General features: G+C 42.5%; 5 protein-coding genes across 5 annotated transcripts; 4 read left to right on the plus strand and 1 right to left on the minus strand.

The window, feature by feature from the left end:
• Nucleotides 1-1,135: 1,135 nt before the first annotated feature.
• Pmar_PMAR022026 (Pb-reticulocyte binding protein, putative) lies at nucleotides 1,136-7,104 on the plus strand (the record flags this gene model as incomplete). Its single annotated transcript, XM_002775957.1, has 16 exons — nucleotides 1,136-1,210; nucleotides 1,663-1,833; nucleotides 2,346-2,476; nucleotides 2,525-2,627; nucleotides 3,649-3,761; nucleotides 3,874-3,933; nucleotides 4,097-4,198; nucleotides 4,238-4,316; nucleotides 5,221-5,307; nucleotides 5,351-5,444; nucleotides 6,072-6,151; nucleotides 6,365-6,459; nucleotides 6,540-6,646; nucleotides 6,696-6,774; nucleotides 6,910-6,972; nucleotides 7,020-7,104. The coding sequence occupies 16 exons, from the start codon at nucleotides 1,136-1,138 to the stop codon at nucleotides 7,102-7,104; spliced, it is 1,524 nt and encodes a 507-aa protein (XP_002776003.1).
• A 3,140-nt stretch (nucleotides 7,105-10,244) lies between these two features.
• Pmar_PMAR022027 (hypothetical protein) lies at nucleotides 10,245-11,346 on the plus strand (the record flags this gene model as incomplete). Its single annotated transcript, XM_002775958.1, has 2 exons — nucleotides 10,245-10,493; nucleotides 10,588-11,346. The coding sequence occupies 2 exons, from the start codon at nucleotides 10,245-10,247 to the stop codon at nucleotides 11,344-11,346; spliced, it is 1,008 nt and encodes a 335-aa protein (XP_002776004.1).
• Nucleotides 11,347-15,902: 4,556 nt separating this feature from the next.
• On the plus strand, nucleotides 15,903-17,162 carry Pmar_PMAR022028 (hypothetical protein; the record flags this gene model as incomplete). The annotated part of the gene is made up of 4 exons (XM_002775959.1): nucleotides 15,903-15,966; nucleotides 16,020-16,132; nucleotides 16,371-16,505; nucleotides 16,821-17,162. 4 exons carry the CDS (start codon nucleotides 15,903-15,905, stop codon nucleotides 17,160-17,162), a joined length of 654 nt encoding a protein of 217 aa, XP_002776005.1.
• Nucleotides 17,163-17,999: 837 nt separating this feature from the next.
• Pmar_PMAR022029 (hypothetical protein) lies at nucleotides 18,000-18,787 on the plus strand (the record flags this gene model as incomplete). The annotated part of the gene is made up of 3 exons (XM_002775960.1): nucleotides 18,000-18,188; nucleotides 18,263-18,315; nucleotides 18,700-18,787. The coding sequence occupies 3 exons, from the start codon at nucleotides 18,000-18,002 to the stop codon at nucleotides 18,785-18,787; spliced, it is 330 nt and encodes a 109-aa protein (XP_002776006.1).
• Nucleotides 18,788-19,176: 389 nt separating this feature from the next.
• Nucleotides 19,177-19,785, minus strand: Pmar_PMAR022030 (Sentrin-specific protease, putative; the record flags this gene model as incomplete). The annotated part of the gene is made up of 2 exons (XM_002775961.1): nucleotides 19,177-19,402; nucleotides 19,424-19,785. Coding segments are annotated over 2 exons (588 nt in total), but the record flags the coding sequence as incomplete, so codon positions are not given.
• Nucleotides 19,786-27,469: the final 7,684 nt, after the last annotated feature.

The raw sequence follows: 27,469 nt of genomic DNA on the forward strand, positions 1-27,469 counted from the left end.
AAGAGTTTTCCCCGCTGGATAGAGCGTAAGGTTATAGTCATCTAATCGGTGTATGTTGACGCTCCTCAGCTGAGCTCAGAAAGCTCCTTCCTAATTATTGGAGTTTATATACTAAATCGGGTAGCACTCCAGACTCGGAATCTGCCGATCTGGGTTCCGAATCCGAACTTCAGATCGATCCTGAGCTTCACGAATTGATAGCACAAGTAGAACTAGCTTATGGCAAACCAGCTCGGTCAATAAAAACTATCAAATAACGGTGGTAGAATAGCTAGCTAGACGTCAGCTACCATTATCTCTACTATCACATAATTGTAGCGATCACTTCACTCCGCTAGGCAGTTTCATGTTGTCTTGTTGAAACGGCTAGGCGTCGAAATCGTTCTCTTTCGCAGTTCTATGATCATATTGCTTTGTGTCACTTGCTTCTCCCATCTCTGTCGATCCCACTAGTCGTCCCTTAATTTGAAGATTTTCTAATTTTCCTCGTCGTCACGATAAACATGTAGTTTTCCATGTGCATGTCCATCTCCTTACAACTTCATTTCGTAGGAATGAGGAGATTGACAACGACTTGCAGGGAAGCGTCGAGATGATTTATGACTTAATATTTTATGGCATTTTTTTGGGGTACTTTTGATATGATGTACCGTATGTGATGACATTTTTAGGAGTTGGCCTGCGAATTTGTATTTGTTTGAATACACGTGGAGAATGGCAGGTGTGCAGTATCGAGATTTATGCAGTTTTTCGGGTCCATTGTTGATCGAGATGTCGAAGTGTGTGGGGGAGGATGTGCCTTACGTACTTGTCTACACCAAGCTGCGATTGTTAATACCTGTATAAGATGATAGAAAAAGATCACCACTATCGGAGGTATTTCGACAACCTTAATACCACACGGAATTCAACGGTCACTACATACGGGGACATTCTGAAGGCCTTAGCATAATGTGTTCGCTATGTAACTAAGCTGAGCAGGATTAAGACACGACTGTAGTAAGTTGTGCGACACCACGGTGATATTAGCGCGCGCCCGATGATTATGATATGGGTCGCTGATATGATACCGATGGTTGAGGGAATTTATAAATATATGTTGTAATTGGTTGGTAGGATTGGTACTTTTTATAAAATGATAGTCGCCAGTTCGTCGTTTCGGCGAGGTATGTGCATTGTGGTCACACGTGGAGAGGTGACACGTGGAGAGGTGAGTGTTGGGGGTAGTAGTAGTAGTAGTAGTAGTAGTAGTAGTAGTAGTAGTAGTAGTAGTAGTAGTAGTAGTAGTAGTAGTAGTAGTAGTAGTAGTAGTAGTAGTACTAATAGTAGTAGTAGTAGTAGTAGTAGTAGTAGTAGTAGTAGTAGTACTAATAGTAGTAGTAGTAGTAGTAGTAGTAGTAGTAGTAGTAGTAGTAGTAGTAGTAGTAGTAGTAGTAGTAGTAGTAGTAGTAGTAGTAGTAGTAGTAGTAGTAGTAGTACTAGTAGTAGTAGTAGTAGTAGTAGTAGTAGTAGTAGTAGTAGTAGTAGTAGTAGTAGTAGTAGTAGTAGTAGTAGTAGTAGTAATAGTAGTAGTAGTAGTAGTAGTAGTAGTAGTAGTAGTAGTAGTAGTAGTAGTAGTAGTAGTAGTAGTAGGGGTTGCTATATATATCTTGTTGGTAGTAGGTAGTAGAAGCAGCATTAGCGTACTTCAACTCGCATGCTGATATGGATAGCAGTGGCTTGCAAGCGACAGTGCAAGAGCTTGGAGGGGGTATGCGGAAGACTCAGGCTGGGGAAGTCTATGGAGACGAACGTTTTAAGAGGCTCATGGCGACTGTGGGGGCTCGGATTGGAGTAGGTTGGGAATGGTTGTTTTTACCCGATGAAAAACGTTCCGATAACGTATAATGGTATAACCGGTCAATGGAGGGGTTGGGTAGTGGACACCGACGATTATATGTGTGTGATAACTTCCGAGTAATGCTATTAATTTGTCCTTGACCTCTAAAGGGGTTCAGTGAGAGCTAGTTGTGGCAGCGTGGTAAAATTTGCACTTCCGCAAGTGTTGGTGACAATATCAAAACTCTGAGGAAATTTTATTGAATTTCCCTTAGTTTCTGTCCGCGATCGTATATATTCTCTGGTTTCGTATATGAACTCCTATAATCATTGAGGAAACTATTGAGCTCAGCAGCTGAGGAAAGCGAGAACATATTTTGCAGCACTGAGTTGTGGGACCGTGGGATCGTTGCTTACGATGCAAACTTGTCATTGGGGGCAATCTGTTGGGAATGATGAAACTTCATCGAATAAAGAGGCGCTTGCCACTCGATGAAGCTGAGATTTTTTTAGTGTTGTTTGGTCAGGACCTCGATAGTGGATCATTAGTGGAGATGGCTAGCGCGTTAAGTGCATTACCGGGGCCTTCAACACCGGAGGTTTCGGAGGTGTGTAGGAAAATAACAGAAATTATGGTAAAGAGAAGGGATGAATTTAAGTAATAAATGGTGTGTCGATGGTGGGGATCGAACCTGTGCGGGATCAGGCCTGCGGGTTTGGCGAGGATAGCATTGGCGTTGGCGTGTCGAGGCTCGAGGGATCCTACGCTTATCGAGATGGTGAAGGAGGATACGCTCTCACAAATTGAAGTGAGTCTATGTGAGATATATTCGCTTTCCTCAGCTATGTTGAGAAGTACACACGAATGAAAGTGAACAGAAAACTAAGGAGAACTTCCTCTCAGAATTTCCATATTGTCACCAACAGATGTGGTTGACCATGTGCATATTCTCTCGGGCTTTCATCGGCTATGCTCAGGAGTGTTATTGTGTACTATGGGAATTCATATGTGATTCGGGGAAAAATTTTCAGAAGCCATCAAGAAATTCTCTTGAAATTTTCAAATGTGCATAGATCAGCACTTGGTGATTACTCGAGATGAGGGCTTCGTGAGGAAGGGGTTGAGTCCGCCGACCTAACGCGGAGAATTAGGAATCTGATTTTACTGAGGATTTTTGTATTTTTTTGTGGATACCTTTTTCTCTGGGTCGCCGTAATTATTAGAAAACAATTTACCTCACGAAGTGATATCTGTGCAGTACATGCTCCGTCGCTTTGCACTGTAGTAGTCGGAAAATAATGGGGTGTCGATGATTTTTTGGTATGATTCAGTTCACTCTAATGAGGTTTGTTGCTCATTTCTGCTGATTTGAGAAATCATGTTACATTTTTGATTAAATGATGATAGTAAAAGTACCATTATAGATATTATGTATACTTATCGGTAAAGATTAGATTAATTTTTATTGGAGTTTCACCACCCTAGTGATATGAAAATCACTAGTGAAAAACATATTTCACGACTACTGCATATCACCGTGAATTTCGCGTTTTTCACCGAGTTTTACGCCACTTAACGTAAAAGGGGTGAAGCTTTATTATATTGTAACAACTGTAGTGGAAATCAAAGGGGACCCTGTACAAATTAGGAATTGTTATTTTAATATTTTACATATAAAAACGATGAGGGATGATGCCCACCTTGATAGACTTCATGAGATTTCAATAAGGATATAGTTGCGAATTCAGCTCACATGTATATATCACTAGTTTGCTAGTTTGGAATAGATTTCATTCCATCTCGCTATATATGATATTGATGCTTCTCAGGAATTCTCACCATCAGAGTTATGCTGTATATTGGAGGCACATAGGCGTTGGGGTGTACACGATCGAGAACTTACTGAGAATGTTGTCGAACGCTTGACCGACGAAATTGACCGGTACGCCGTTTTGGTTGGACTCGTGTGAATTTGGGAGATAACGTCGTTAATGGTATGAGAAAATGTTTTAAAAAAGTGGAAAGATTCCGAAATGAGTTCTGGTTCACCGCAGATTCACTGCTGAAGATTTAGTGAAGACTCTGGAAGTGTTTGCCAGTCTTGGTTTGGCTAGGTAGGAAGGTTGATGGTGAACGTGAAACTATGAGGACAATACTTGATAAATAATGTGAAAATTAATAAATGCCAGGGTGAAAAAATTCCATGGCTGTTGTAAAATGCGGAATAGAAACAAAGAATCTTCATACAATCTCTCAATTTTGAGGTTGTTTTTTCAGGGGGCTGCTTCTGAGGCGAGTCGCGGCACTGTCACATGATCAACTACCACAATTTACTCCAATTCAATTGGTGGAAATTCTCAAGAGTTTGTCTAAACTAAGGTGGGTAGGGAAAGATATGTAGTAGTATGATCACTTTAGGTTTTTGTCAACTGTGCAAATTGATGGGATAATGGGGGCGTTGGGAGATCTGAGAGAGTCTCTGAAAACGCCCAGACGGGTGAGTGTTTATTCATACCGGTTTTGTGGTATTCGGAAGTATTATGGTATTCCGAGGAGACAGAAGTGATGTTGGAAAATATGCACATGTGTTGGTGGCAATATGGAAAATCTGGGGAAATTTTGGGAAATTATCATTGATTTCTGTACGATTTCTAGCCGGATGCTGTAATTGGTGAGGGAAGTCTCAAGTTCGGCTGAGGAAAGCGAAAATGTATTTCAAGACTGGGTGGAAATATTGATGAATAGACACATTAATACATCTTGGTATGTCAAAGTGAAGGATTCAGAATTTAAACGATTTCTAGTATCAGTATTATGAGTGTATTCGATGATTGAATTTTCAGTATTGATGTATGTATTATTCTCCACAGGAAGTTTTGTGGCGCGCGGTCCTTAGGCGCACTTAGTTACTCGAGTTATAGTTACTAAAACACGGAGGGGCGATATATGGGTATAATGGTATTAAGTACAATATAGATATTAGTGATGTCACTAATAAAAATATAAAAATTTCTCTCTATCACGAATAAAAATAACATAACAAATGAAATTTTTATTAGTATAATATGAATAAAAATAGTATATAAACATCTCCATGGTAAACCATAAATTGATAATAGATAAAAATGCATAAACTTATATAAATATTATATTTGTATTTATTCAGTTGAATCGTGCGAAGTGGCCCTTTTCGTTGAGTTTATCCATCATGTTGTATTGAGTTTCTTCGAATTAGGAATAATTTCTCGTGAGCTATTGTTATTAATTTGATTGAATAATATGGAATATATTCTAGAATTCATATAACAAATAGATTGTCTCGCCCCTTGCTTCATAAATGTCTCCATTTTTCATATAGGGGGCGGTGGTCCACTTGCCTTGACGAAGTATTTTCTTGTCAGGTCAGTGAAGTAGTCTTTGTTTTGGTATCGAACGAGTATAATATAAACGAAGAGCTTTGGCTAAATTTAGTGAGTTATTACTCGGAGGTGGGTTGAGACCAGCGTTTTTGGCTGTGTTATTTTTTCACAGATGCGCGATAAACGGGGAAATTATGGAGGGATTCAGTTGAGCTCTTTGGTGGACATGGCGTGGAGTATGTGTGCTTGTCAAGCTGCTCAATCAGGTGACGCAGGTTCTATCCCTGGGAGTTGCTTTTTTCTGGATATAGTGAGATATAATGTAGCTTGGTTTGAACAGTACATCACATTTGAGCGTTTTATCAACCAGGGACTTGTATTAGAAATCAACTTGATATTTACGGATGAATCTGCTCATACGATTACTGCTAGTCTACGTATGTTTCCTCGCTGTGTTTTCCTATTGCAGGATTTCTTATATTAGGTTATTATTCTATCCTGTTATTACTCGTTCATTTTATTCCGTATTAGATTTATACCAAATTAAGAAATAAAGAATATTAAATAGCTTTCCAATAACATGTTCAATACAGTTTTGTCTTTTTCATATCGTATGTTAGAGTATAACAGGAATCGCAATCGCAGGAGCAGATTATCCGATTCCATGCGGCGTTCGTTGATGTTACTGAAGTTAGTGGTACAAAATAATGTTATTTTCTGGTAGCATGTAGAGCGTATACGCGCTGTTGTGCTAGTATTTTTTTATCATTGGGTTTGTGATGCTAAAAAATGCTAATTGGGGTTGACCGTAATGCCGTACTGTAACGTATTACACGGTTTCGCCATGCCCCGTATTCCTACCGTACCGTAGTGAATCTCTATGTTATGCTCAGATTTGCTGCAAGATATCGCCGGAGAGATTTATGGATGTCAACCTCCCAGGAACAGGGACATACTGGCAAAAATGATCGAAGTAGGTTATTCAATGAGTTTTGGTAAGGAGGTGTCGCAAACGAGGGAAGCAAGGGCGACAAGCAGGCCCATACGCAAAAATGTGGTTGCGTTGACATAACACTCCTGATCTCAATAAGGATTAGCGCAATTCGTGGTATAGATATCAATAGAAATAACACAAGCGTAACTGAATTCAGATCGCCACAGTTGGTTGTTGATTCTGGTGTGATAGGTTGATAGGGCTCTTGTTCTGGAGGGGAAGGGTGTTGAGGCTCCAGAGGCGTGGCAGTTGGCATTCGCAGAAGCACAGAGAATGGAAATTGAAAGGTGAGTAATGTATGCCTTGCCTTGGGATCGAACCTGTGCGGGATTGGTAGTAGAGGGTTTGCAGTGTGTCTCTGGTTCAGAAGTGAGAAGTCTCGACTGCATTTCGAGGTGCTTGATGCTTTGGAAGCTCTTAAGGGCGCCCGTGGGCTCGACGTTCGATTGAATATTGTGAGGAACAAGAAAATCGGTGGGAAAATGGGTTTTGGTGCGATAAGTGAATTAGTGATTGTATTTAGGGGGATATGTTGTTGACTTCTTTGATGAGGAAACGAAGTTGGTGATTGAAATTGATACTCTAAAGAAGCCGACTCCCTTGTAAGATGCTTCCACCGGGGATCGATCTTGGAACCTAGGGCATGGTGGAGGCGATTCGTACCACTTCACTACAGAAGCTTGCCTAGAATTTGTCACATGCTCATAGTATGTCTGGACGAAGGCTTTTTCGCTTAGGTTTATGAAACACCGGCATTTGAGACAACATCATAACTGCAAGAGTATTGCCATCGAATATTGGTATGTATATTTTCCTATCAATGCCAACTGCTCTTCTTGGTTTTCAGGACATGGAGGAGGAGGAATAGAGCACCTGAAGATGAGTGCATATTCTTACGCACTCTGGTGAAGGAAGCTTTGTTGCAGCAGTAACAGCAGCCTGAGAACGGTTGAACAACAAACATGATTTCCGCAATGTGTTTCTGATGTGATTGTTGTTGTGCATTGCGTATATTCACAAATCTGAGGGTAGAAGGAAATTTGAGAATTTAGTAATTAATGTCTGCAGTTCAAGCAACGTTCGGTTTGAGGATATTAGAGGGTGCCTCGATCGTTTCGATGAAAAAGTGCCCGCTAAGTAGTTGCCTAGTATGAAGGATGCTATCGAAACTCCTCAGGCGTTTATGGAATTGCTGCTCAGCCAGGTAGTGTGAAAAGCTATGGTCCGAGCTAGGGAACTGTGAAGATTTTTTGAAGAAAATTTTTACACAGCACCAGGGCTTTTCCTCTGTGCTTTTTACCTCTCAGCGTTGCGGCAAGCGCTCAGATCCACATATCCATTTTCATGCGCAGAGCCCTTTATGCAATAGTATTGCAGCAATAAGTATTTCACGTCGATTGAGGGTGGAAACGGTGTTAATGATATTAATTATATGAATACGCTCGCACATCGCGTATCATATGACTATGGCACTGAAATAGTTTCATGTTATTTCTTGTGTTCTCTCCAGGGTTACTCACATTGTATTCGAGGTTGTCGACATGCAGGTTCTCAACCTTGTGCGATTCAGTTCAAGACCAGGGTGTCCTGGCGAATATTAACCAAATGGTCTCTGTCAGTTGTCGATCCCAGCAGTCCGATACCTCTGCGTGCAGTAGCTGGAGGCTAGCGAGCATGAGGGACATGTCGCCCATTCGGGGACAGCCGGACATTGTAAGGGTCGGGCACGTATTGGCTTTTCTGGAAGATTATAAAATCGGTACTTAGAAAGTTGTATAATTTTTCTGGCCTGGGGTATGTTTCGAAGGCCTTGGACCCTTGGTTCAACTACATCGATATTGCTCGGTGTGATGACGAGAGTCTCAGAGATGCTGATGACACTGCATCAGAACCGCCTGGTGTTAAGGCTGCATATCATACGGTCTTAATCTTGCGATGGTCTGCTCATCGTGGACCGGAAAAAGGCAATGACATTACGAAGGGATGAATTGCAGCAGATTTTTTTGCAATTCAGTATTATCGTACTCTATAGGACTTTCATGCTTGTAACTTGCACTGCGTGATTCTGAGTTCGGTTTTCCCTCACTATGACCACTTCGCAGGCCGATGGTTTATTCAGTTCCAGTGCATAACGGGAAAATGCACGTCAGCTCAGCTGACTCGGCCGTTGATCATGAACAACGTCGAATCCTGGCGAACACATTGGCCTTGATCACATGTAGCCATACATTCATTGGCATTGGAGTGATAATCGCTTGTTGCTCCAACAGTTGGAGTCCAACTTCTAGTGTTCCGGCCGCCTTACACCCAATTACCGGGTGAAGTGACTTCACTGAAGTCTCGTATTGCTGGATAGACGTTTCTATTTCTGAATAGTCGATGATAGTATAGACAACGCAACGAGCTGAGCTGACCTACTACTCTGCTTGTCATCGCCGCCATGCTCTGGGCTCTGGCTATCATGATTAGTAGTACCACTGATATTACTTCCTCAGTCCAAGTGAAGTCCTTGCTAAATTAGATAATCTCTCTTGCTCTGTTATTGCTAGTTTCAGCCGGTACAACATCCTCGTCAACGGTTCTTCACTAACATTATATCTTCTTTTACTAGTTGACGTAATACAAGGCAAATGTTGGAGTTTGAATCGCGATCGATAGTTTCAAGGAAGCGACAGACTCTATCATCAGCTTGAATCCCCGAAACGAGACTCGCTGGAACGCCACCTTGATGATGCTCCAAACCATGCTGAAGTCTTGGGACGGCATGACATACATTCTGGCCAAGAGGGATCAGGGCTAGATCGGATCGTTGTCTTGAAGCGAAGCTAATGGAGGTGAACTAATCCGGCACGAGCTTTGCAAATAAGGGCGTGAATGCTCTCATGAGAGGCTTATCAGCAACCTGAACAGTTCGGGATACCAAGCCGACATTACGTGACATCGTGAAGATGGCACAGGAGTCCCGTGACGGGACAGCAGAGAGTCGGCAGTCGACCCCTCGTACTTCCTTCACGTAATCCTGTTTAGTTTCTGAGGAACGATATAGCCTAGCTTCCTATGTTCCCCGTACGTGTGTTTTGGTTGTCCCATCAATGGTTCCCATCTCTAGGAATCCCGAATCAGGAGCCTAAGGATGGAGAGTTTCGATCGAATATTTCAAGACTGGTTCATAACTCTGTTCCACATGGACTCGAATCTGATCGGGCTTCATATGGATCGACTATGTATTACGAGTCATTTCCAACATAGCCGACCGCCGTGTACTCCAAAATCCGAGTTGTGTCTCGAACTCGCCGTGGTACTTGTTAATGATACCGAACTCACAGCGGCCGTCTTGGCTTATGACTCACTGTTGACTTCTTCCTGCTTAGGTCGCCTCCTAGCCCTCGGTCGTCTTCACGGCGGAGATCGGATAGACATCACCATCATCATCACAGTCAGCGGAGTCGCAGCGAATTAGGGTATATTGTAGTTTCTTCATCAGAATTCATGCTACATACACCAATTGGTTATCATGAAGTGGTAGATGTTTCTTCTACCGTCGCTCTATATGTATATGTAGACATATCAAACCCTTCGAATCGTGGAGGGCCAGTATCATTTCTGAAAGATGTGCATGCGTGCTATGCTGATCCTCCTTTTGATTTGAACGCACTCGGAGAGAAGTATAGTTGCGACCTACGGCGGATTCGGAAGAAAGCTTTGGTAAGCCGTATCGTCATCGTTTAATGAGATCATCTAGCAAGGAGTGTTTAGATATCATTCAACGAATAAGTATATTCATAATCAACATAAGCATCGTACAGTGAGAAAAAACCGACAAGTTGACTGCTTGCATGAGCAGTTCATGAGCCGGATGATCACTCCTGTCGTATCAGCAGTGCTGAAATATATGTTCGCGTTCCTCAACTGAGTTCAGAAGTTTCCTCAGAAATTGTAGGAGTTCACGGGTAGAAGTGTACAGAAACTAGTGAGAATTTCCCAAAATTTTTTCAGAAATTTCATGTTGTCATCACCAACACATGTAGTTGACCATGTATGTACTTCTCATACTTCATATTGGTGTTAGGTTATGGTTATGGGCAACCACTCCTCCGGCAAATCTACCTTCATCAACTGGTTCGTTGATGCCCCTATACAGAAGGTCGGCGCTGCATTGGAGACCACCGGCTTCACTATAGTCACTGCAGGCAGCCAAACTGGACGTGAACTCAATGGCGAATCCACCATGTTGCTCTACCCCCATCTAAAGTCCCTCATTGACCGCGATCCGAGGATGCTATCCCATCTTGTCACTAAAACTGTTCTGCCCAGCGAATCGGTGGCCCCTTTCCTATCAATGCTGGACATATAGACACTCCTGGCCTCGCTGATGGCGGACTGGAGTACCCGTATGATGTGTTGCTGCAATTGAGTTCTTTGGTAAGGAGGCTGACTTGATTCTGGTCTTCTTGGACCCACTTGGACAAGCTCTTTGCAATTTAACATGTGAAGTGGTCTGTGGTCTCTTCAAGAAGTATCCGTCTAAGATGAGGTTTTGTTTGACGAAGGTCGACACGGTTCCAACAGATGACGATCTTCTCAAAGTGTCGAATCAAGTGACGCAATCGTTGACGTCTCGACTGGGCGTTATACATGCATTCGACTTGTTGCCGATCTTCATAGGGGAAGCTAAAACCTCCCGAGTGAACAGATTGGAAGAAGTGTCTCTTGCTGTTAAGCAATGTGTAGAATGGCGTGTCCAAGCCTCTCTCAGTGTATTACAGTCAGACTGCGTTCTGGTCGAGGCGGCTATACGTTCGCGACTTGAGCAGGACGATATTGCTGGGAAGAAGAATAGAAAATTGTCCGATAAAGTGAACAGGCTGTATAGAGGAGCTGTCATAGTCTCGTCAGTGACAGCGTTAGTCTTCGCTCTAGCCATGCCTGGTAGTCATCCAGGATACTCTCTGGTGCCTCGAAGTGTCCTATTGGATGGTGTCTGTGCTGGTATGCTCCTCATGAGCCTCGTCTTGGCTATCATTGCCTCGCTCCTGTGGAGACGCTTCCAAGTATCGAATCTGTCTGTTAGAGGGAGGGCGGAGGTTGAGGAGGAGCTGAGGAGAGTGAGCGAAGATATCCCACGAAGACAAAGAGAACTGCACGTGCAGTATCTTGCTTCTGTCGGATCTTAGTCGTCGTTGTACCATTGCTGCTGTGAACACATGATTTAATCTCCATATCAAATTCGTAGCACTAACACTGGAGCTGTCGAGTAATCTAGTCTCTGGGGGGATCGATTGGAGTCATCATCAACAACAAGAACTTGTGTAGTCTTATCATCAAGAACCTGATAAGGTAGAGACAAATCCGATTAGCACAAGTGGCCGGCCGAGTTGCCTGGAAAATCTACCTGGTGTCTACACTCAGGAAAACAGAATGAACTCACAGTGTGAATTCCACACTTATTATAGACTCGAATCATATGGCATGTCGCGTCGTCCCGGATCATGCGTGATGATCCGTCTCTCGCCATGATGAGAGTCTCATTCTCCATCTCTAACAACCAGCTCAGAATATGTTACTATTATGGACGGAATTCATACTCCCCGAATTGAAGAGTCGGATGAAACTGTCCCTTGATTCTATTTTTCCATCCAAGTTCGGAATGTACCTTTTCCGAGTACTCGGACTCAAGAAAAATGAGCCCTTGAACGGACTCCTGCTGTTGATCAACTTTGCTGATATTGGATGTCGCATCTGCCCAGAATCACCGCTCGAAACTTCCCCACTTCCAGGCGCAACGGATTTCCCATATGGGTATCTCCGCTACAGCTGTCTCGTTAGCTCCAGATTGTCTCTATGGTACACCATGTAAACCTCCTAGTAGCAGTGTTATTGCCGTGGTTTGCAGTCGCTGGGAGAAGCCGGGGACTGTTGAGATGTTTGAATTGTTTCCAGCCTGAGCAGGACACCGCGGTCCCTAGCAAAAATGCCTCATTTCTCGAATACAGGCCGTTACTGCCTTCTGACAAGTGGAAAAAATCGAAGAAATTACCTGGGGCTGCTTACTTCGTAGCGGTTGACTCAGAAGCGAGAAAAGGCAAGGTGGGAATCAATGACACTCGCCGTTATCGCTCATTATGATGTTCATACAGAATGTCGTTGCGTATTTGGCATATGGCGACGTTAGTTGTCAAAGACGCTCAAGATGGGTATATATCGATGATGTGTATGTCGAGGAGAGATGGAGAAGGAGGGGAGTTGCAACGCGAATGATCACACGCTTTCTCGGATACGTAACTCCTATCATGGTCCTTCTCATCAACACATTACCCTTGTTCAGCTCAAACTGGGGTGGCCCAATGTCCGTGGCGCATTGCTAGGAGTCGACTATACGAATTCCCATGCAGCGGATCTCTATCAGAAAATTGGTTTTGTCTACAAAGGTAAGATGTCCACAAACTAAAGAGATTCTTGTTGGTAGTTGAAGTTGGCTCCTCTCAGGTACGACGGTGTAATACAATCCGGCAATCGCAACTTTTTGCCAATATTGCGGGTTTGCCAAATGCTATAATTCCTGACAGTCTCACTTTTTTGCTCTTTTGTATGTGCTGCTTTCTCAGTTACAAAGTAGCAACCACATTTACAACCTAGCAATTTCTGGTATAGGTTTTAGCAACCAAATGTTGAAACTAGCAAATTCGAAAGTGTTTTCCAGCAAGTCGCCCTTTTTTGCTCTTTTTTTGCTGCATTGTATATTACCCCGGAATGTTTTACACCCTGGCACTTTTGCCCAAATGTGCTTCGCCCGCACATTTTCGTTATTCTGGCAAGTTGTGCTCATTTGCTGTTTAATATGTTTCGCGTTGTAATAATATAATCTGGCACCTTTTAAGGTTTGCTCTTGTGTGATGTTCCTGCATGAAATATACAAATTGGCAGTTGTCGGTATGTGACAATGCTGCGCTACTTTTATGTTTTGGCTATTTGCTCTCTTGTAACTTACGCCCTGCGGGAATATATACTAGCGTTTTGCTCACTCGCTCAAACTGCGTCTCTGTTAGCGTTATTAGCAAACTTGTCATTTTGCATTATTCGTACGAGCAATATACAATCGAGCAAACATAGTTATGGGATAGCGTTTCTCGTTCGATTACGGTATTACGCCTTATATCTTACGCTCCAGAACATGTTCATGCCCTGTGCACTTACTAAGTATCTTATCTATCAAAGGTGTCACACTTTGTGTCTCACTTCAAGTGAGTCACTTAGTATCGGGTCAAAGCGTGATAGCACTCTAGTGAGATATATCATTCACTCCGAAGACAGCGCGAGTGATGATCAATGCTGAATACCAAACACATGATTGCTCTTGCATGTCGCGATTGAATCAGATGAGATAACAGTTAAAGTGAGTCCCATCTTCGAGTATCCTCTCTCTTTTAGCATCGTATCAGTTGTGTCTCATGGTTTGGTACGATTGTACGTATTGACGACTCAACAATACCCAGAAGTTAAACCCTAAAGTAGGCATTACGTAAGTATTACGGGCAACTTTGACATTCTACACGAGAAACATTCACTCATGGGCAGTGGCACTCATCGGATCGTCTTCGTGGAGCTATTGGTATGGACTTCGCAGAGATGCCGAAGGATTGTACAGGGGAAACGCAACACGGACTAAATTACTGATTATGAACTCTACAGCCCTCCGCACACAATATTCACTCCCGGGCACCACTAGAGGGCCTTCATAGAGATACTATTAAGGGCTACAAGAGAAGCATATTGAGAAACGTCCAAATTTTGCTCTACCAATCACCGAGACAGCTACTTGTAGCAACTACAACAGCTGGGCACCACTGACTCAGTGGCACGGAGGTGCCTACCTTACTGCGAGTGCGTACATGGTCGCCAGTCTCCAGTGATGGGAGAAACTACTTCGATTCCTCACGCTCGTCCTCTTTCGACCGCTTCTGCTGCAATTCTTTTGCCGCGTGGCTCTCATACTCCTCCACCAATGAAATAGCATTGTTGTTAGGCGAGTACTTTCGCATTATCTCCTCACATCTGGTACCTCGGGAGAACTTGTTCAGCACCGGGTAGATGCGGAGTGCTAACTTAGCACTGCTAAGCCAGCCTGCCTCTTTCCTCGATAGTCTCGTTCGCGAGGGGCATCTTTCTGCAATGACCAGTATTTGCTCAGACTACGGAAGAGCATAATAGGCCATGTAAGGATCAGGATGCGTGTATGAAAGTCACGACATCTCGCATGGGCACCACTGGGGTGCCTGCAATACAGCACTGCACTGCAGATGAGTGATCCGTGTTGATCCAAATAAGTGATCTCGGATCACTCAGTACGAGTGATTCCGCCCAATACGAACTACCATCTAAACACAAATCCGCTCCCTCGTCCTTCTGTGACCATGTGCGGATTGCAATGATGTGGAAAATATGAAAATCCAACGAACCCTTAACGAATCTAAGTCTTTACTAACGACCTACTACCACTTACAATAGTCCATCCATCATCCTCCCAGTGCTGCAACTATACTTATCTATATCGACAGAACCAAAGAACTTTGCGAAATAGTCACCACTCAGAGACTTCGGAACTATAATGCAATGCTCAACACAATCACCAACAACCCACCAAGGTTCGACTCTCGCGTGCGAAATTTCAATTTCTTCTTCCGATTATAAAACAGCAAAAATTTGCTCCATTGCGGGGTTGCCCATTCGTAAAGCGGCAAATTGCTCCTCTGAAAAGTAGCAATTTGCTCAATAGCAGAAGGGGCAATTCATTGGTTTGCCCCTTTTTTGAGCAATATTGCTCAATTTTGTTACATAGTAGCACTTCACATAGCAGCAACTTTTGTATATTGTAGCAAATTTCTGAAATATAAACAAGCAAACGATATTCATTCGAGCAGTTTCTGTTATACAAAACAGCAAATTTGCGTATTTGTAAAGTGAATTTTGCTACTTTGCTCCTTTGTATATCAGCCATAGCGTTTTTACACACTAGCACAACAGCAAAAGCCGCAGAAAATATACATTCCAGCTAATTGGCACTTTTTTGCTATTTGCTCCTTTGCTATTTTGTAAATGAGCCAGGTACGACGCGTGGTTGGGAGTGCTATGCTTTCAATATGAGCGGATCGGCTGCTGCTGCTGCTGCTGTTGCGAATCTAACCACTGACTTACCGCCATTCGAGATGGAGCTGCCCAGCCTGAAGTCTTTGATGACGGATCCATATTATACAGACTTGTTCAGACTCGGCATTAACTGAACGATTGACTCTTAGCGAGTTGTTCTTCCATGTGCTCTGCCATGATGATCATGTTTGTGTCAAAGACGAGATACTCGTTTGTGTTGTCTATGCGAGTGAATGGCGATTGATTACCTTTGTAAGCCTTGGTTGCGTATACGTGACGTGATGAAAGCGGCGACTCGCGTTGTACCAACCGACCCTTAACAATGTTAAGTTAACGTTGTAGGCTTACCAGTAGTCGTTCTGTTCTTCCATTGGAGTCTTTGAGGAAAGTGTTATGGTAGTATCATTATCATTTTGGTGCTTTTCCGTCCATGCCTGGTGTTGCGCCGTGTGAACAAGGAACACAACAGTATCAACAACAAGGGACATCAGATGGACTGTTACAATTTGCTAGCCTAGCCGTGCTGTTCCCATCACGAGTAAGGACGGTTTTGGTAGTTTTATTCATAACTTTTGGAGGGAATAAAATGGCAACTTGGACGAATGAGTTCGGAGATGAGTACGCCACTCATTCGGCTGTCTTTGCCAAGGGTGAGTTTGATTCCTCCCATCGTGTATTGTTGTTGTTGAGTCCTTCATGGTAGATGCTGATGCCGAGCATATGGAGATCCTTGGCGTTCCTGTTAGAAACATTTTAATGCCAGCAATTGAGGCAGCACTGAAGGACATGGGGGGAAAGAAGTTAAATGAGGTTAAGGTGAGCTCCATTTCGATAATATATTACGACACGTTTCCGAGCAGCAACTTGTTTGTCAAGTGTTGGTGGAATATATGTTTGCTTTCCTCAGCTCAGCATATCCCGAATTCTGGTAGAAATGTGCATCAATAGGAGGAAATTTTCCCAATTTTTTCCAGAATTTTCATCAATTTTAATCTCAACATATGTGGTTGATGACCATGTAGTATATTCCCTCCCTCACCGTGTTCGTTTGCAGATACTCGAGATTGGCTGTGGTGCAGGTAGCGTTCTTGACGCTCTTAAAGTCGAGGGAGCTAACCCAGACTTTTTATATGGTGTTGATCTCAATGCGAAGAGTGTTCAACTTGCCAATGAAAACCATAGTTTTAATGTAAGCCATCATTCATGGGTCCGCTTAGACGTTGAATTTTCGCGGAAGTAAACTGTGATGAACGACGCTCTTGTACAGTGGTGGAGTAGGAATATGTTCCCTTCCTTTTCCTCACTAATTATACAAGTTCGGAAAGGACTCCTTTCCAAAGGAGTATTCAGAAACCAACAACAATTTCCATAAATTTTCCCATAGAGTTTTCACATGTAGTTGATGACCATGTGCATATTGCATCCGTGTCTTCTTGTGCCTTCGCCCTACGAGGATCTAATCAAAGTTTCCTCTACTTGGAACTGGCATCGTTTTCTTTCCTAGGTTCAACAAATTAAAGGTTATGACTATTCCCTCCGTGGAGACCCTGCTCTCGATATCATCTTCACGGAACAGTGTTTGAACCTTCTCCCCCCAGCTCAGTACGATGAGTTCTTCCAAAAAATTCGGCAGCTGAAACCGAAATACTTCATATTCCACGAGGGAATCAATCCCAGTGGCTTTGAGGCGACGACGCACGGTCCGTGGACTGTGTATATGAATGATTTTCTCACATTGTGCACTCATCAATTTGGCAAGCCGCTGTACACCGAAGATTTCGTGGCGAAGGAGCCCGAGATGTTTGCTCCCGCGACCCATGATACTACTGCCCTATTTAAACTTTGAAAGTAGTAGTCGTTTTTTATTATTTCCTAGTTTCATCATCAGTCTACCATGAGGCACTTACGGTTTCGAGTTGATATATTCAATATACAGGGATTAGTGGATGCATCTAGTAGTTGAGGTGTATCGTGGCTACCAGGGGATTTCAATTGTGTTCCTTCATCGAGCAGCGGCCTTTTGAATTTAAAAAATGTAGGGAGTTTGGTATGTGCTTTTGGTATTGTCGAGGTATGAGTTGTAGTAGAATTGAATCCAGAGGAGTAGAGGTGTATACAAAACGTCAATGTGAGCCTTCTGTAAGTGGAAAAGATTATGCTCAGACTCATATCGTGTATCGCGTGTATCGATAACCACGACAATATTAGCGCGCGTCCGATAATTGAGCTACATATGGTGTTTTAGTTCATCGTTCACAGTCTTGGTCCGTATGAAATGATGATATTTGACAGTTGGCCGCGGTTCCGACGAGGTGGTATGTGCACTGTGGTGACACGAGAGGTTACAGCTATCATTCCGATCGGGTATCGACTACGAGGGTAGCACTCCCCAATGATTGCGGCTCTTAAATGAGCTCTAATCCTCAAAAGTTCTCGACTCGAGTTGTGGTCAGCTCCCACATGCGCATGAACTACTGTCCGAGTGCCTACTGGAACACCAAGCTAGTCCTTGAGTGCTATTTGATTCATTCATGTCGAGTACGGAAATTCCAAGTACATTGCCGCTCGAAGTAACGTCTTTTTCCGAGCGCACTGTGGATTCCGAATGAATTCTCGTGCTTTGGATGGCTCCACCTCATCACGTACTAGTTTTTGTAAGACGATGCGAAGCTACATATCCTATATGCTCTTCGTGAGACTCCTTCAATGGGTCCTTACCACAAACGGCCCGGTATTGGCGTCCATCAGCCCCGACTCCGCCAACCTCGATTATCGATGTGCACTCCCAAGTGATGTTATCCCCAGACCTGAACGGTTAACTGATGACTCCGCTGATTTCGTTGCAGTAGATCCTCTGGACAAGCAGGGCGAGGTGAGATGTGGTGGAGGATCATGACTGAAGCTTGAATGAGTATTTTTCCACCAGAAGAGCCATGTGTATTTCAGATCGTGGTCGCTAATGTCGAGTATGCTACTATAGCCAAATCTGGTTACGGAAAGTGGGTGTACATTGACGGTGTAGAAGTGAGGAAAGACTGGCAGAGGAAGGGAGTGGCGACAAAATTGTTGACAAAACTATTCGCATATGTAATCTAAACTCTGCATACATTTTGAGGTTCCTGTGTGACCGACCTCCTCTTTGGCAGATCAAGACGGGGTGGCCTGAAATCATCGGGGTGTTTCTACTAGTGGATCCCTCGAATGTCGGTGCCAAGATTCTCTACGAGAGATTGGGTTTCCTTCCCCACGGTGGGAGAATATTTCCGCGCGAACTCCGAGTTTTTTTCAGGGAAATCGGCGCATGATGAAGGCAAATACATCGTATACGAGGGATATGTTTACGACTTTTATTCTCCTCCTGCTGCCAATTTACCACACATTAGCCCTCCGAAACAGATGCCGATGCCTTCTACACCTGATCCCTTCGTTGTGAAAACTTTTGACGACCTTTTCGGCCACAAGACTGAATGAGCTCCTTCTCGCCCATTCTATCATTGCTCGAATTCTGATGTATTGTCATGGGCTGAGTTCTCCTTTTGTTGAGTTCGGACAGTTTCCGACGTCCCATCACGAAGCGCTATGTCGGCAATGTGGACCACTAGGTCCCAGGGGGGCCTTTCCCCACAACAAATTTCATCCATACAGATTAAGGACGTCTTTGGAATTGGAAGTCGAATGCCCTCGAGAGAATCAAAGGGGAAATATTCATCAAGTGGAAATATTGGAGAACCCCGATGGGACTCCAGTTCTTAATCCTTAACGGATGAAGACTTCATTTACTTCCGGGTTCGAATAGGTTGTCGGTTGGGAATCGTCATGAGTTGGCTATTAACGCAACAAACGTAAATAGAAAATGTCATTCAAAGAAATACTTGATTATTCTTACGAATGCTTGCAAGCACTGATTTACGTAAAGCCGATATGAGATTAGTAGTGATGTCGAGTAGACTCATTTCAACGTCTTCCAGAAACATCCGGAGAACTCTCTCAGCAAACTCAAGAACATACATGCCACAATCGCTGCAGTTGGTCTGTTTGCTGCACTCACCAACAGTGGTCTGAATATCACCAACACCAGTGAGTTTCCTACCAACAGAATTCACCCACCCTGGCATCTCTCGCCCAGGAGCCGAGTCGTAGTACACACCCGCCCAGGGCTTCGATGGAGCGGTACGAGATAGAACTAATAGAGACCAGTGCGAACCCCCACACGGTAACGTCGGGTCATCGCTGTCGTTAATTGGGACAATAAGGCACCGCCTCTGTGCAAGTTTGAGACCATCAATGAGTTGGGCTAAGTCGTCTTCGTCCTCTTCGAATCGGATGGCGAAAGCAGTGCACGGGTCAAGCAACAAGACTTGGTCCCATCCGGAATGTTTGCTATACTTCTCATTTAAGATCACATCGAAATAGTAGAGAATACACATATCATTTAGCCATCGACCTTCATAAAACAGTATAGCATCCGACTGAAGGAGCCTTCCAGTTGACCAAGACACTATAGAGGTCTTCACCATTTCTAAGAGCACTGCTAAAAATGTTCACCTTCAAATAGGGTCATCACTGCAAAAATGGAGAACCCTTCTTGTCACGTTGAATAACACAAAATTCTAATTTCGACTGAATTGGAAAATACTAAACAAAGATTAGAAGACTTCTGTCGCTATCAGTGTTGGAGTAGGAATATCTGTTTGCTTTCATCAGCTGAGCTCAGGAATTCCCAAAGCTAATTCGGGTAGAAATGTACAAACACCAACAAGTAATTCTCACACAACTAGTGTGTAATTCCTAGTAGTAAATCAAAAACAAGTAGTAATTCCTCAAACACATGTAGCTGACCATGTTCGGCTTTTCTACACTCTGCACTAGCCGTTGACGAGTGAATTATCACTCATCACATGATAGGAACCTCGCGCTACGAGCTCCAGGGCCGTTACAGTTCAATTGGAGCCCCCATACGCTGCACCAATGCTGGGTGCATATCATTGCTATGTTAAGGTTGAATCTATGATCTCCCTCAAAAGTCTATTCTGAATTTGTTATACTTCAGTTGTTGCATTTCTGCTGATCACAAAAGAGACTTCATTCGTCTGCTTCTGACAGTCAACAACTTAACACCAAGTATGACGTGTATGCACTCCGCGATATCGCGTAGAGGCGCAGCGGCCTCACACGTATACTCGAGTATATGCACATGGTCAACTACATATGTGGAACATCAACTCAACACGAAAGATATCCGTATTATGTGGGAGGAGGGTAGCTTAGGATAGACTAACAGAAGAATCACAGCTTAGCTCAGTAGTGGGACGGCTGAATAATGGGACAGCCAATTGTGTTGAATACCGCATATGTTGCTGAAAATATGGAAATTCTCGGAGGAAATTTCGGCAAATTATCGTTTACACTTCTACCCAAAACGGTGTGGATTTTCATAACAAAGGTGAAAAACCTTACGAGCTCAGTTCAGGAAGTATAGATTCTCACACTCCTTCGGTGCCACATGTGTTGCCTTATATACTCACAAAGGAAGCTACTGTTGCAGCATATGTGAACTTCTCTCAGCTGAACTCAGTAGTTTCCTCACTATGCTATGAAAATTTACACATGAATTCACGCAAAAATTCCTCGGTATTTCGATATGGTAATCACCAAAACATGTAGTTGACCATGTGCATATCCCCCCCCCACACTGCTGTTTGTGCCGGCTAGCCCTATTCCATCTACCCTAATTCCACAGTTGATTTCACTAACGCAAAGCAGATAGCAATCTACAACACTGGAGACCGTTATCAACAACAACAACAGAAATGAAACCACGGTCGTACAAAATCCTCAAACTCGGACGATTCCACTATAGGTAAATCACTGAAGCTGAGAATAGCTTTCGGGTGAACTCCCAATAACTCCAGCTCCTTTCGGTTTGCGTACATGCTCTTCGAAAGTGCTCACATACGCATTAGCTTCGCCCTCAATTCTCACCTAGAAAATTAAAGATATCATTTCCGACGTCAATTCACAGATTCGCATACTTGAGATATTCCTCTAAATTCAAGAATATTTGAAATAGTTATTACGGAGCTCATATGTGCGTGCGTGCATGTCACTATTTCTGATTCAAAAAGTAAGGCGACTTCGACGACGACGAACGAAATTATTGCTCATTCTAAGAATATTGACATTCGACGATTTGGAGTTAGCACACCAGACAAAGAATTCGGCATTTCTACGAAAAAAACCTCTCTCTAGCTCAGTAGGTTAAGACTCCAACCCATCATCCATAACACCCAGGATCGAATCCCACACCCTATAAATCACATTCCTGCGTGTAGTATTATAATTCCACCGAGCTACATCGCATCGAAGACTTAGTCGCCATACCCAAGCCCGCTCACCGGTGCAGTGCGGACTTCGTTTGCATATTTTGTTTCGGGAGTGTCATCACGCGGGAGCAGCGGCTCAGTTGCATGCCTATGAATGCCACAAATCGATCATTTCAAAAATTATAATTTTCATAGTAGTATTCTCATCCGTGTTGGAATTTCAGCTGAGTTCAGGAGTTCCCAAAGCTACTAAAGAACGTTGACAAGCAATAAAAATTAAATTGATATTAGAATGCCACAGAGCACAGTGCCATTGAGTTTCACCTTAGTGATATGCAAAAACACACTAGTGAGAAAATATATTTCACGACTACTGCATATCACCGCGAATATCACGTGAAACAGGATAAACTCCAACAAACGAACTTCCTCAGATATCTTCAGATTTTTAATATTGTCACCAATGCACCTAGTCAACGACGCTGATGCCCATAGCTTTATAATTTTATAATACTCAAACTCATAAGCGTATCAGGGCGAGCGAGAACGCACACTCCCCCCTTACTCCTCCGTAGATAGTTCTACTCCTTTCTGAGTTATTGCACTTTCTGGTGTTTTCACTTTCGGAATAACAACAGCACTTGCCTTAACCACGGGAGTAGCCTCTAGTGTTGTCAAGGTAGAAGGTATCGAGAGCTTCGCCACCATATTTGGTATAGACTGTGTTAGCGCTTCGACACAACCTTCGTTTTGCGTTACTGTCGATGCGAAATATCGAGACAACTGAAATTAGTAGAAAATTCAATCAAACTTTGAGTGAAAATCTTTGTGAATTCACTTGGCCTGCGAAATGCTCGAGAAAATGCATATATATAATAATACTGCATTTTGATACTAATAGTAATATATACAACATAATATCAAAGTTTCACAACCCATTTTTCGTGAAGTGGCGTAATTTTCCACGTGAAAAAACGCGATACGAAGTAAATTAAAAACACCGTGAAATACACGACGGGTTCACGCGTTATTCACTGCTCACATGCGTTTTTTGCAAGTGAAATAAAAAAAACCAATGAACGCTGTATTATTTCCTACCGCTTCAACGATCTCCCCAACATCATTCTGCCTGTTGCCAAGAATATTTGTGATATCCTTTTTAACACTTCTATCAAGACGGTCACAGTTCTCCTGAGCTTCTCTAAACTTTACCAAATTCTGATCAAAAATCAATTCTATTTCGGGGGAAAAATCTGTACATGGCGGTCAACTACATATATTGGTGAAAATTCTGGGAGGAAATTTTGGAGGAAATTCTTATTTGTCTTTATACATTTTCACTCCAAGTCGTGCGTAAATTTCGGAGTGGGAAAATATTCACATGGTCATCAACTACATGTGTTGGTGATAATATGAAAATTCTGCGAAAATTCTGCGAAAATTCCGAAAAATTCTTGTTGATTTCTGTACACTTCTACCCCAACTCTTATAATTCTTGAGAAAACTCTTCCCCTCAGGTGAGTAAAGCAAACATATATTCCTCCAACACTGCATACTTACTCTATCTAGATTCTCCTTAGCCACCTCGGATTTGTTTCCATTTTCCACTTTTTCTTGATATTTTTTCTGCAGACCTGTGGTTTTCACTTCATAATGTGTCAATAGCGCGTGTGCTCGATCGCGGTCAGTCAGATCGGCCTGAAAACACACTTGTGAAAATAAATGAAGGTTCACCGGTGATATGAAAAACATTAGTGAAAAAAGTATTTTACGACTACTGCATATCACCGCGAATATCGCGCCTTTTTCACAGAGTATTACACCACTTCACGTAGAACGGGTAAAACTCCATTATGTGTATCAATTATTCATTGTGCGGTAAAATATATACATGGTCATCAACTACATGTGTTGGTGATGAAAATATGAGAATTTCTGGGAGGAAATTTAGGAGTTTCTTATTAGTTTCTGTACACTTCTACTTTTCTAAATTTTTATGTTTACTCTCTGAGCTGAGGTGAGGAGAGCAAACATATATTCCTACTCCAACACTTGAGCTTATTACTCTCAATGTTTTGATTCTGCTATCAAGTCGATCGATCTTAGTCTTCGCTTTTTCGATCGCACCAAGAGAATTTTCACCGCTGTGATTATACTGCGACATTTGTTGTGAGAACAACGCGAATGCCGGGGAAATTCCCTGAAAAAAATTGTCAAAAATTTTCACAAATTTTAGTGAAAAAACCAAACCTGTGCTGCAGTTGTGGATTCAGTAGCAGTAGAACTCTTCGGATCAGCCGCCTCTCGAACGAATCGTGCGATGTTGATGTATTTAGCATTCATTCTGTGTTGATCTGTGATTAAATGATCAACCTCTGAAGAAAGTTGCTGAGAAAAAAAATGTAAAATTTGGGCGAAAATTGCGGAAAAATTTACCAACAGTTTCGAGTTGTAGTCTATCAAATCTTTCCGGTCTGTTGTCAAGGGATCTTCGCTGAACTCCTTCACGCCGAACATCTGAAGTAAAACATACACAGTTGAGTTTCACCTCCCTAGTGATATGAAAAGCACTGGAGAAAAATATATTTCACGACTACTGCATATCGGGGTTTTCACAGAGTATTACGCCACTTCACGTAAAACGGGTTGTGAAACTCCAATATAAGTCTACGTTTTAACCACTCTAGTGATATGAAAAACACTAACATTTCTCTTTCCGAAAAACGCATGTGAGCAGTGAATAACGCGTAAAACACGTGGTATGTATTTCCCGTGATATAGGGTGATTCGCCAAGTGTTTTCAATTCACTCCATATCGCGTTTTTCACATGGAGTATTACGCCAATCCAGTACGATACACAGAAATATCATAGCACATGTTGTAATTTACAATGGAGTTTCACCCGTTTTACTGTGATAAAGAAAACACCGCGGATATTCGCGATACGACGTGAAATATGTTTTTCACTAGTGTTTTCCATAACAATGGAGTTTCACCTGCTTTACGTGAAGTGGCGTAAAACTCGGTAAAATTCGCGGCTATATGCAGTGGTCGTAAAATATGTTTTTCACTAGTGTTTATCATAACACTAGGGTGAAACTCTAATGGAACGTTATTAATAATTTTTATTAGATTTCATCAGTGAGGAATTCACAACTAATCGAAGCCGCTGTAGTTACCTTTTCCTTGAGGTTTCTGAAGGTCTTGTTGTCGAACCAGGAAGTCATTATGAGTATATAAACGCGAGAGTAATATAACAATACTAAAAACAAATACTATTCATCAGAGTTTCACGACCCTAGTGATATGAAAAAAACACTAGTGAAAAGCAATACTGCACGGCGTAAATGTCGCGTTTTTCACCGAGTTTTACGCCACTTCGCGTAAAACTCCAATAAACTGAGAACTCTCGTGAATGGCCACTTGCTGTACAGAACATGCACAACGAAAAGGAAAGATTTACCCATTCCACCGACAGAAACGATGATGCTCTGCTCGACTACCTATTCATAGTTTCTATGGGCGGGGATCTACAACAAAAACCAATAGCAATCACTCCTATGTATGTTTGTTCGAGTAGAAGAATTATATAGGAAAACGCGAATAAGGCTAGCACTACGTTAATAACAATTTTATTACACTGAAATATTATGTGCGCCGTGTTCAATAGACCTTCAAGAGCTCATCTAGGATTAGATATCACATGTAAACGCGGTCTTGGAACTCAGAAAAAGTCTACTGAACCTCACCCCAGTGCATTCCTACAAAAGTAATATAATTTCCTGGCGAGTGACGAAATCTCTGTGTGGAATCGTAGCGTGGCTAAACTCTTAATAGACCGATATTGAATTTGAGAAGCGTTTGTTGTTTCCCATTCCCAAAGGAGTCATCATGTCAGATAACACAACCAGGTAAGTGGCGAATCTTAATCATCGTCAATCCTACACATTTGGGCAAGCAGATTTATGCATAATAGTTTCATCAACAGTAAACTAAGTGAGAGTACTGTGGCGAGCGCCATTGATGCTCGCGATACACATATCCCAGTGTCCCTGAGCTTCAAGGATTGATAAAACAAGTAGAACCAGCTTATGGGAAGCTTTACTTATAGAAATTATCAAGTGAAGGTGGTAGAATAGCTAGGCTAGACGTCAGCTACCATTGTCATCAGAAATGTTTCCAGAAGCGCGTTCAAAGGAGCTTCTGAGCGATTCTGAGAGCGTTTCCAACAGTGTTAGGATGAGATAACTCAACAAGAGTTATTAACAAGTGGTTCATCACTTAGGATCAATACAGTAGTCATAAAGTATACGCTAGGCTAGCATGGGAGATAAGTATCACAAGAATCTAAAATTACAGGAGACGCTTGTGTACAACACTTCCTCACAAGCGGCATCCCACACAGCCTTGTATATTGAACAACGTGCGGTATGTTAAGTTTATTTATTGCGCGTTAGTCTTGATTGATATCTGAACTCTACTAGTACGTATATCGCTATGTTATTATTCACACTTCATCTCCTTTTCGAGTGTTATAAAGTTACAGGGTGAAACTAGTAAACATGAACTCATTAAGGAAGACTTAACGTTCCTCTTCTGCGCCACAAACTAGGACTATGGGCCTGGTGCACAAGGATACTTAATTTAAGGCGCCTTAAATTAAGGAGTTACTCAAGGTATAGGGCCTGTTTCATAGGAGCAAATTGCACCTTAAACGTAAGTAACGCTTCAAGTATACCTTGAGTAATTAGGACATCCTATTTCACTACTCAAGTAAGCACGTTAAGGCGCCTTAACTTTAGGAGTTACTCAAGGTATACTGAAGGCGTTGCTTAAGTTTAAGGAGCAATTTGCAATCCATCCAGAGAAAAGAGGTACGTTCCACCTAGTGATGACATTATGAATTATAAAGTATTATTATTTATATTTGCACCGAGTACACAGGTATTATACTGAGAGCACTGCCGTTGAACTCAATATGTAGGGGAGAGGATTGAAGCGGGTGCGTGACCACGCGTCGACTGAGAATGAGACAAGCGAATGCTGAAATGATTACAGACTGATACTCATGCACTAGGACTTGCATTAATCACTACACTAGTGAGAGAGATTTCTTCAGGGAGTTGGCAGTTATATCATAGTCTTAGAAATTCCAATAAGATGCTCTTGTAGGAATAGTAACCTCCCAATAATAGAACTCAATACACGACAAGTGAGCAGAGATAGCCTTGTACGAGAGCGGGCGTACAATAGAGTAGAACGTATCAGAATACGTTACGTTACAACTATGATTACGAACTACGTATGAGCTACTACTAGCTCTAGCTTTGCAGCACCTTAGCACGCAGGGACAATTGTATTCGGACCGAAAATTGGGGTACAAGGAAACAACGTGGCACAATGGTCTAGCCACTGGCACAACACTCAGTAGAGTTGCGCCGCCCATCACAGTATGCAACAGAAAGAGTTCATTCAGCGGTTCTTACTAGCCTTTCAAGTAACATGCGAATTTGATACTATGTGAATCTGAAAAATTTGCGTTTTCAATTCTAGGGTTAACGATAGTGAACAACTTGTCTCGAAATGTTACTCTTTCTTAGCAATGTTTACATTGTTTATGCGATATAGTCTCAGATCGATTTTTATTAATATCGCAAAATAACACACATTTTCATATACCAAATTCACATAAACTGTTTACAATGGAGTTTCACCCGTTTCACGCAAGGTGACGTAATACTTTGTGAAAAACGAGATATTTGCGGTGATATGAATATATTTTTCACTAGTTTTTTTCATATCACTAGGATAGTGAAACTCCAATAGAGT

The sequence above is a fragment of the Perkinsus marinus genome (genome assembly GCF_000006405.1).
Source record: "Perkinsus marinus ATCC 50983 genomic scaffold scf_1104296955136, whole genome shotgun sequence".
In the NCBI taxonomy this organism is placed as follows: domain Eukaryota; phylum Perkinsozoa; order Perkinsida; family Perkinsidae; genus Perkinsus; species Perkinsus marinus.